Below are 10,562 nucleotides of genomic sequence, written 5' to 3'. Positions count from 1 at the left end.
CATCTTCTACTCTTCATCATCACAAAACCTGTACCATCATCTACTGTTCAGTACTTTTGTATTGTAATTTGTTTTTTTGACGTCTACCATTTATTTTCACTAGTTACATATTTATTATCTTTTCCATTACAGTCTTTCTTTATTCGCACATTACAAGTCAACCGAAGTAAAATACATGTGCAAGTGAGGTATAAAACCCACTACAAGTTTATTTAAAAGCCTCACCTGAAAGAGAAAGGGAAAAAAACAACACTATACTGTACACTACACATTTTACTCCATTAGAAACAAAACATTTAAAGACATTATACAGTGACAGTGGACAGAAACTGTGGACTAATATTGCATTTTACAACCATGTTTTCAAATTATTTTAGGACAGCTTGCATTATGCTTTGTGGCATTCTCACAACATTGCAATAACAAGCTTCATCCAGTGGATGTCAGTCCTCCAGTGTTTTAAATTTCAGTGGGCTTTGCCAATATGGGACAGCTTGGCACCTCTGTTGGTAAGTGTGTAATATATGTACATATATAATGACCAAGCTGACAATGGCCTTAACCTTTTAGAACCTAGACAGTATGAGAGACTAGAGTTAAACATCTGTTCAGTGGAGTACTGTCAGGCTCAGTTCAGTAAAGACATATTTGTTGGTGGAGGTGACTACCAGCTCTGAACCATTACTTCGGTTCACAACCAAAACAAGGTTTCTACAGAAGTGCTCACTGCTCATCCAAACAGTGCAGGTCAGAGAAAAAAGCTTAGAGAAACAGAAATAGGGCGAGGTCTTCATCATTTTTATCTAGGCTGTGCCCATTTCTGAGTGTTTGGGGATAGCCTGAGGTTAGACCTGAAAAGTGAATTAAAAATGGAATGGGTCGTTTAAATAGGGCAGATGTTTCTTTTTGCGCTCTGCAAGTCAAACAGTGTTCACATTGGGGAATAGTGTGCAGGGAGAGAAGTGCATGACACTCTTAACAATACAAGGAGCCTGTTCATTGTTTGAACTGAACAGAGGGCTATTTTTCATTTGTCATCTACTCTAGCAATTGTGTGCAGACATTCGTGGTTCCCAGACAATTAATCCTAATGACTTTCGTGATACCCTGACTTTTCCTCTAGCTCCACCTTCCCATTGACACTCATGCTGCTGCCCATTCCATTGTTATTGCTTTGGTGATCTCTAAACTTTTCAATTTGTCCAATACTTTGGTTTATGACCAAATACTTGCAAACTTAATTCCCATCAGCCTCAGCAGTCTCTTTCTTATGGTGGAGTCATGAACACTGACCTTAACTGAGGCAAGTGAGGCCTGCAGTTCTTTGGATGTTGTTGTGGGGTCTCTGAATGGCTGAAGAAGAACAAAATGAAGACTTTGGAGTGGCCTAGTCAAAGTCCTGACCTGAATCCTATGGAGATGCTGTGGCATGACCTTAAAAAGGCAGTTCGTGCTCGAAAACCCTCCAATGTGGCTGAATTACAACAATTCTGCAAATATGAGTGGGCCAAAATTCCTCCACAGCGCTGTAAAAGAGTCATTGCAAGTTATCGCAAACACTTGATTGCAGTTGTTGCTGCTAAGGGTGGCCCAACCAGTTATTAGGTTTAGGGGGCAATCACTTTTTCACACAGGGCCATGTAGGTTTGGATTTTGTTTTCCCTTAATAATAACAACCTTCATTTAAAAACTGCATTTTGTGTTTACTTGTTTGAATAACTTGTTTAAATATTTAAATTTGTTTGATGATCTGAAACATTTAAGTTTGACAAATATGCAAAAAATTAGAAATCAGGAAGGGGGCAAACACTTTTTCACACCACTGCACTTGCTTAGCATCAGTATGTTAGCATGCTGAAGTTAGCATTTAGCTCAAAGCATTGCTGTGCCAAATACAGCCTTGCAGAGTGCTGTAGCTTCAACTTGTCTCTTTGGAGATAAAAGTTGAATATGATTGTTGGCTATCAACAGTAGTATCATTAACAGTATCATGATATACTGTATTAAAATAATCCACAAAACGCATTCTGTGCCGTTCCTGATGTTACTATAGCTTACTTGCATGTTTTTCTAGCTCCCATGGCATCACTGCAATATTCCTAAAGGGCTGTGATGTCTACTCAATATCTACTTCTATATCACGTTGGGTGCCTTTTCATCAGTACTTCTGTCACTACATTTTATCTCCGTCCTCTGTTTGAGTCAGTGATGCATCATGACAAATAAACTGAGGCACTGCAGTTGGATAACAGCCTGGCCGGCATCAGACAGACACTACACTGACTGATGCACATCAGTAGAAAATGCAGTGAGGAGACAATCAATAAATTAGACTATCAAGTGCCACATTTGCCCAACAGCAAACACCCTACAAAATGAAACAGCATTTTGAATGCAAAAAGATGCCACTGTATTTCAAAGCATGACACGTGAACCATCTCTTGTACATAAACACATTTTTATTCAGCCTGATATAGGTTACACATGGAAAAAAAATCATATTCTAAGAGAACTACTTCCCTTTGTGGAGCTAAAGATATGACAGTTTTTAATCAGCTTCAGATCCCCACTTTACAGCTTTCAACATGAGCTGCCGTGGGCTGTGAGGAATTAAGCATAATCACATGCTACGACTGACCTGAGGCTTTTTTTTTTTCCTTTCTTCAAAAATAATACAAAAAGAAAACATATCCCCTCAAGAGTCATTATGTATGTTTTCTCACTAAATGATATGGAATGTTATCTTGGAAATGCAGGTAGAAAAGAAAACTGTTCTCTGCAACGGCTGAGAACAAGATAAGAAACTCAATAAAAAAAGAAAACCGATTCCCAGAATTCTGTTCCCAGGCTGCTACTGTGTGTGAGGCATTAAGAAAACACCAGTCCAAAGTGTGTTTGACAACAAAAATAACAAACCTGCTGCTGTGATTCAGTCTCATAATCCTCAAACGTGGATATGAACAGAAACCATAACCTCGATGCTCAATAGTACATAAGGTACATTAAATTTACACTGCTTGCAGATCAACTTAGGAGTCTAATATATTAGGACTGACAGTCATAGATACAAAGCAAAGACCGATGAGGGAAAAGAGAGGGAGGGTCTTAACATTTAACTAGTGTTAGTTGTTTTTCTGTTTTTTTACTTGTAAATTACACAAAGTGCAAATTTTCATTTATATTACATCATAACCAATTTTTGGTTATGATGTATTATATTATATAACAATGAAAAATGGAAAACCTAGCCATAACCAACCCCCCTCCCCACCAGCTATCCATCAGTATATTTTTAAAAAGGAATCACTAAATACATGCTGCAATGACGCCCACCAATTTGTTTGAAACTTGACCAAAGCTTCCTTTTAGGCTCCTCGAATCTCTTACAGTACACTGTTACTGTCAGCGCGCGTTTATAGTTAAAATATATATATTAATCTATCATTAAATAGTATGCCTCTTGCACAGTCTTGCATGCACTGAAGGGCAAGCTGTACAAGAAGGACAGGCGTGTGGACGGACTTGCTCAGGCTGTGGCTCCGGGCCAGGTCCAGGCACTCTTTCACCACCTGTAAACGGTTTTTGCCCTTTACTCCTTGCAACCATGTCAGTCCAAAAGATGGTTCTCCAGTGTGTTTTTGTCGAGTGAGCATTTGTTTGTATGTGTGTACATGAGTGTCTGTGTGTGTGTGTGTGTGTGTGTGTGTGGCCCTAAACTCAGTTTCACAAAAGAACTGTGTAGATCACTGAAGTTTTGTTCCAAGCTTTCGTTGTCTGTTCCTAGAAGAAAAAACAAAGTGAGAATTGAGTCACGCAACAAATTCAACAGTCTCAAACATACTAAAGGCCTGATCACACCAGCATTTAAATGCATTGTCACGGTGCAATCAATACATTTCAATGGAATTGCAGCATTCAGTTGATTTGTTAGTAGGGACTAGGGCTGCAGGTATCGATTATTTTAGTAATCGAATATTCTACCGATTATTCCATCAATTAATCGAGTAATCATAGAGAAATACTTTTGCTTTATTAAAGAGCAAGAGTATATATGCAAAAGAGAAAATAAGACAGGTCTCTTAATGAACAACTAATTGGTTTCATTTTTAGAAAAATCTACATTTTTATTGCTTAAATTGCACACAATAACATTATATGTCAAAACTAAACCCATTTGTTGCATTTAAGTGCTATATTACATTCTGGGTTTTAACGAAAACATGTTCTGAAATGCAAAAACAAACACCTTTTGCTTTAAAAAACAAAACAAAAAAAAAACTTCAGAACTACAAGTTTCAACCTAACTTCAGCATAATGTAAGCCTTTACTGTCTGTATATAGTTAAATGGATTAAACAAAGATTTTTAGTAATCAAGTTACTCGAGGAATCGTTTCAGCCCTAGTGGGGATTAAGTAAATCCACGCAAATCTTTGGCATTAAGTTCAAGTCTGGTGAACTTTGACCCACGTGTTTGCACCGTTGAACAACAGCAAGCCATCTTGACAGTGCTGACCTTTGAGGGAACGGAGAGCCCAAAATGGAGAAAGCTGTTGTAGCTTATTATTTAGCTTACATTACAATACAATACATTTCATGGCAGTTACGTTCTAAAGCACAAATAAACACGGCCACACCTCCGCACAACCCTGCGGGAAGGAGCCACATTGAATGCAGCCTGCAGGCTTCATCCTGTCTGTTCTAAAGGTCTCTCTCACTGTGTGTGAGTGAAGCTCAGCCCTCGGTCAAACAGGAACACGGCCCTGCACACAGACAGCGCAGAAGAGAGACGGAGACAGCAATGTCGCTACGTTTTTATAGAGTCCCGACCTCACACGCTGCGAACTGTTATTGGCTGGGGGCTACACACCACTACCCAAAGGTTGACGCTCAGAAACATCCCGAACACAGCAAAATAAGAAGAAAATACAGGCAGAGGGCAGGGTCTCTGCAGATACAGACACCTCCACACACTTCAAGTGATGATTGAGAGGGATTATTTTTGTATGAGTCTATACATTGTTTTTTTTTAGGAAACTTATTATTTTGCCTCTAATGGTGATAGATGTGGTGTAGCAGGTGATATATGTCCAAGACAGCAACTTACCTTGCCTCTGATCTGGTCACTGTATACTCAAACCATAAGATGTTGGGGATCAGGCTTGTGTCTCGTACCAGGAAGTACTCTGATATTGGCCTATCAATTGTGAAAAAGAAAATTGAAGTTATTAGAGCAGCCATAATAGACTGTTTTATCCACTTATTCAGGCTGAGGATGAATTGTCTTCCCCTGTGACACAAGAAGGAAGCAGAGAAATGAGAGCACTACTTACCATGCTGCTATTTTGGGGAATAATGGTGTCAGCACCTCTTGTGTGAAAAAGAACCAGATTATGCCAATCGTACTACCGGCCACTCCACCACAGAAAACCTGGCTCCAGGTGTGATACAACAGGTAGACCCTGAGAATGAGAGACAAAAACAATCAAGAAAACACAAATTGCAGAAAGGACTTAGTCTCAAACTTGGTGTGTAATAATAGATTAATTGATCATGAAAATATTCGTTAGTTGCAGTCCTATATATTTTCAGTTCATACTAGTTTGTATATAGGATGTGCTCATAGTACTGTACTCAACAACGTAATGATTCACCAAATACACATTATGTCCCAAGCCAATCCCAAGGGCGTATTTTAAAGGATCGGTATTGACTAAAATAAACCCAATCAAATGCTGATTTCTTCTTTACTGTACCCTATTGTGTTTTGTCCTCCCCACTTGCAGACTGGTGTTGCTGTGCTGGCCTCCTTTACCACAGCCAGGCTCTACACTGCGAGTATTATGCTGCATAATATACAAGTGAAAATGTGAGTGTTGTGTATGTGAAACATTATTTGTGCGCAGTGGTGTGGGTGACTCAGATCTGACACCGAGATTGACAAAATATACCTCTGAACGAATCCATTCTCTCTCGTCTATTTTTCCTATTAGCAAAGAGCAGCTTCGGATTTTTAGCCGGCGCTGACCGTCACTTTCACCGATTGACAAACATCGCTGGCAACAGCTCATGCCAGCTGTGACTAATTAATGTTAATTCTGTGAGTAACTTCAGACGAAAATTAGTTTGTTTCCTGGTTAAAGTGCTGTCTGCAAACAGGTGTTGGTACTGGGCCAAAAATCATTTGTGAGCGGAGAAGCTCCACTGAACAATCTCAAGTGTTTCTGTAGTTCCAACAACATCAACAGAGTGATAGGTCTTCTCCAGTAAAAGGATCTAGCAGCTATTTCAGGGGCCCCTTACCTGCTGTATGAGACTGATAAGGCTATGCCCAACAGGATGATGGACAGTATGTGTCTCCACAGCAGGTCCACACATCGAGCATTGTTCGTTTGATGCATTCTGAAAAAAGAGAGATCAGCACGAGTTCACACTATGACATCTACCTCATGTAAAGGTGGAGTGGCAGCAAATGGTTGTACAGAAAATGTTTCCTCTGATGTCATTTCATGTACAAACATACCGGTAAAACTAAACTGTTATTTTAGATCAATTTATTTTTACATTTTTTATATTCAACTTTCAATTGTAAAATTGCAACGTTGTAGAAATTGACAAAAGCTGTATTTGATTAGTTTGTGGGCATTAAACTTTAGCTAGTTCTTATAATTTTAAGAATTTCACAGCTGCATGTTTCCACCTTAAACCTCCCCAAACGCAAAGAAGAAACAAGCTCACCTTAAATAAAGGAAAAGAAAGAAGTAAACAACAAAGAACCAGATAAGTTGGGAATGACTGGAGGGCATCCCATATTCTGTGTGCAGAGTTGTGTGAGCCCCTGCAGAAAGACAACAGAAGCTGATATAAATATACACTTACGATATGGAGTACATCTACATATAAATATAAAACTAATTATTTTAGTCAGAATAATAACCAATTTTAAAATTAAAGTGATTATCTCTCATTACTTAACAATATATAAAGATTTGTTTATGGTTGGACAATAGGGTAACTGTTTTCGAAGTGGATCTAATTTTTCTATTGTGTATGTAAATCATGTGTTTGTCTGTGTTTTAATACTGTATGTTTTTTTTCTTGTCCACTGGTCTCTGTTGAAAAAGTCTCATCTCAGTGAGAATACCTATTTAAATAAACGATTAACAAAATTTTGCCACAATGCCTTTAATAACTCTCTCTTATGGCAATCAGGATTTTTATATGATTTTTGCAACAGTGTGATGAAGAAACTTTGTCAGGTACTTAATTTAGATAAGCTAAAAATATATATCCTAGAGTTGAAACGATTAGTCAACTGCAAGAAAAATTATTTGCCTTTTGATAATCAAGCATTTCAAAAAAATAAAAATAGCCAAACTTTCTCTAGTTTCAGCTTCTCAAATGTGAGAATTTTATGCTTTTTCCTGTTTGATATAATCTTTAGTTGCAGCCCTAGAACAAATTAGGACTCCCATCAATATTGCACTATAAAAGTGCATAACGGTGATAGAGGTTTTTACTCATATCAGCCACCCTTATATTTGGCTATTATATCTATAAATAATTGATTGTCTCTAGTGAGTGTGTTGTAGGTACTGCTTTAGCCTCAGTAACACTTTCTATTTAAAAGCAAAACTGAGCATGACATAACTATGTTATCCAAATGTAATGCATGCTGTAAATAAATTTATTATAGTGGACTTACAACCTGAGCTTTTTATTTTTTTAACCTGGCTTTTATTTGAGGCCAAGCTTTCACTTGAGTATTTGTAGTACATAGGAATACTAACTTCTCATCATAATACAATCCAGTGTGATGAAGATAGACTAGACAACTGAACTAGTGATGTTCTGCACCTCAACAGATAACGTGATTGCTATCAGAAGAAGATATTCTGGCTATTCTGATGCTTTTGCAATGTTGCCCAATGCTGCCAACTACACATGAACACAGACAACAGCTTGTTGCTTCACTCACCTGCACATGGGCGTGGCTCTCTGAGAATGTGCTTCAGCAGCCAGTTCACCCCTTCATTCAGGATGAGCCCACCAAAGAAGGAAATCTGTTGTTTTTTTTTTAAAGGGAATTGAAAAAATTAAACAGTCAACACATGAGCTCCTACTAACTTCTGGCCAGCCTGACACTACTGTTCAGGCTCTTGTGAGACAATTCACACCTTAACAGACAGAAGTAATGCTCTTTCTGAAAACAACAAACAGGTGCATGTGCAGAACTCACCGTGTGCAGTTCCCGTTTAAACACTATGAGTGTAACAAAACCCACAAGAATTGCTATGGGTAGGAGACTGATGTAAGCCAGCACTTGTCCCGTCAGATCACCTAAAAAAAATAGTGACACAGTACTTATGTCAAGGCAAAGCATAAACCAGAGTAAAGTCACCTAGCACTGGTGGGAGTGACACTTTGAGGTACACAGTGAACCCGGATGGTTGAAATATTTAACTGTGAGTTCAGGTAGGAAGCTGCTGTGGTAGAGTAGCTAAGCCATCATCTAACTAACAGACCACATTATTTGGCTTTGTTCATTTAAACAGTTAGGTCAATGCGATTTATGCTAGTTATACTAATCACGATCAGGCCATTCGTTGAGCTAGCTACGACGTTAGCCATAGTCCTGGCTACAAACCTATATGGTGAAATAGCTAGTTATTTCCACCACAGTCAGAAATCATATTTTGCTATTCAGAATGATTGCATTATGTCGAGTAATTCTTACAGGACACGGTATATTCGCTAATTCCTGAGAGAACATATCAAAACCGATATTAAGACAGCTAACAGGCTAGCTAGCCTTCATTGTGGACATTGTCGCCAACTGCGCATGCGGCGCTGTCTCACAATTTTGCAGTCCGGGTTACATTCCCTGCTGTGATCGAGGTTTTTACAGCGTCTCACAATTTGGCAGCATCACCAACGGCCGTGTCCATTCAGTAGCAAGCAAACACACGCACTCTTCGAAAATTACAAAGCGGCTGGTGGGTAGCAGAGCTTTAGTACTTAGAGAAAGATGTTTAGTTTACGTACCCTCGGGGAACTCTACGTGTGTCAGAGATATGGACCGCCATCGAGGTGGTGCCGAGCACTGCTCTTCCAACGCCATCTTACCCGGACACAACCGGGCAGTCCCAGTGAAACGCCCCAGACACGTGTCTAGCCAATGATGAACGGAGCTCTGTGTTCAAGCGGGCCCCGGCAGCAGAGGAGCCGTCCAATCCCAGCCGCACACTGGAGATGAGATATTTTACCCATAGAGAAGAATTATTGAATGAAGAAAAAACACAAAAGTCCAGCACTACACATTAAAGCAGCGAACTGCACTCATTCAAAAAAAGAAGACATGGTTATGGATTTTTCAAGATTACTAAATTAATGTAGGCTATAAATTACTCACCACCTGGGTCATCTATAATGTCCTGATCAAGTATTTGCACAGATATTTACTGTATGTGGAAATATTAATTTATAGGGTCAAATGATCAAATGTTTTAAAATAATTTGGTATCACTTTCTAATAAGTCACCCATTATAAAGGATTTACAAGTTGTAACTATAATACTTTAAAATGATTTATAAATCATTACTAACGCTTTATAGATCAGTTGTGAGCCATTCCCAAGAGTAGGACTGCAACTAACGATTGTTTTCATTATCGATTAATCTTCCGATTTTTTTCTAGATTAAACGATTAATTGTTTAGTCTATAAAATGTATAAAAATAGTGAAAAATGTCCCTTTCATTTTCCCAGGGCAAAATGCTTGTTTTGACCAACCAACTAACCAAAAGATATTGCATTTATATGTCATATTCATATATACTGACAGGTGTTTCTATTATTTTGTCCACCCCATTTATATCAGAGGGTAGGCTAAATAACAACACCTATACAACCTTGAAGGTAGAATTTATTACAGGACTGTTGTATCAGACTGCATTAGGTTTAGCTAGGTGTACCTAATAAACTGGCAACTGAGTGTAATTGCAAAGCAAATAACACTAACCATACCTTACACTACATATGTTATGTGTCTTTTCATGCAGGGAAAAGCCACCCTAAAACAAATATTGTGCAACTGTCAATATCTCAAAACAAGCAAACAGCCTATCTCCCATAATTAGAGGATTAGAGTATCATGACTTATTTTTGAGTTTGTCGATTGACACTGTTAGATAAAACCTATTCCATCCACATGAGTTACAAACAGACCTAAATACTGTTGTGGATATGGAAACCGTGCAGCCACTAACATAATCAGACAGACCTGTACACTAAACAAAATGGCCAAGATAGAAAGAGCCCAGAAAAGATTGTCGAGGCAAACTGTCTGACTGACTGATAAAAATGCAGTATGTGTAGCAATATGAATATTAATCAGTTGAATTATAGCACACGCTGTAGCACAACACACAACATAGAACAAAAGCAACAAAAAAAGAAGCAGTAAATACAGAAAGTAACTTGAAAGTTGCTTGCTTTAGGAATGAAATAAAAGAATAAGTATTAGTGGACAGAGTAAGTGGCAGGTGCCCCTCCGCCTGGAGATA

The 10,562-nt window shown here is 38.5% G+C and overlaps 1 protein-coding gene across 1 annotated transcript; it reads right to left on the bottom strand.

The window, feature by feature from the left end:
* Positions 1–2,441: 2,441 nt before the first annotated feature.
* Positions 2,442–9,198, bottom strand: dolpp1 (dolichyldiphosphatase 1). Its single transcript, XM_044175498.1, has 8 exons — positions 9,044–9,198; positions 8,238–8,338; positions 7,977–8,061; positions 6,737–6,836; positions 6,302–6,400; positions 5,332–5,460; positions 5,106–5,195; positions 2,442–3,780 (listed from the first exon to the last, which is right to left on the bottom strand). Exons 1-8 carry the CDS (start codon positions 9,117–9,119, stop codon positions 3,744–3,746), a joined length of 717 nt encoding a protein of 238 aa, XP_044031433.1. The 5' UTR covers positions 9,120–9,198; the 3' UTR covers positions 2,442–3,743.
* Between the last annotated feature and the right edge of the window lie 1,364 nt (positions 9,199–10,562).

Source organism: Siniperca chuatsi, linkage group LG18 (assembly GCF_020085105.1).
Source record: "Siniperca chuatsi isolate FFG_IHB_CAS linkage group LG18, ASM2008510v1, whole genome shotgun sequence".
NCBI lineage: Eukaryota > Metazoa > Chordata > Actinopteri > Centrarchiformes > Sinipercidae > Siniperca > Siniperca chuatsi.
The sequence above is the reverse complement of the archived record's forward strand: the minus strand, read 5'-3'. Positions and strand labels throughout refer to the sequence as shown.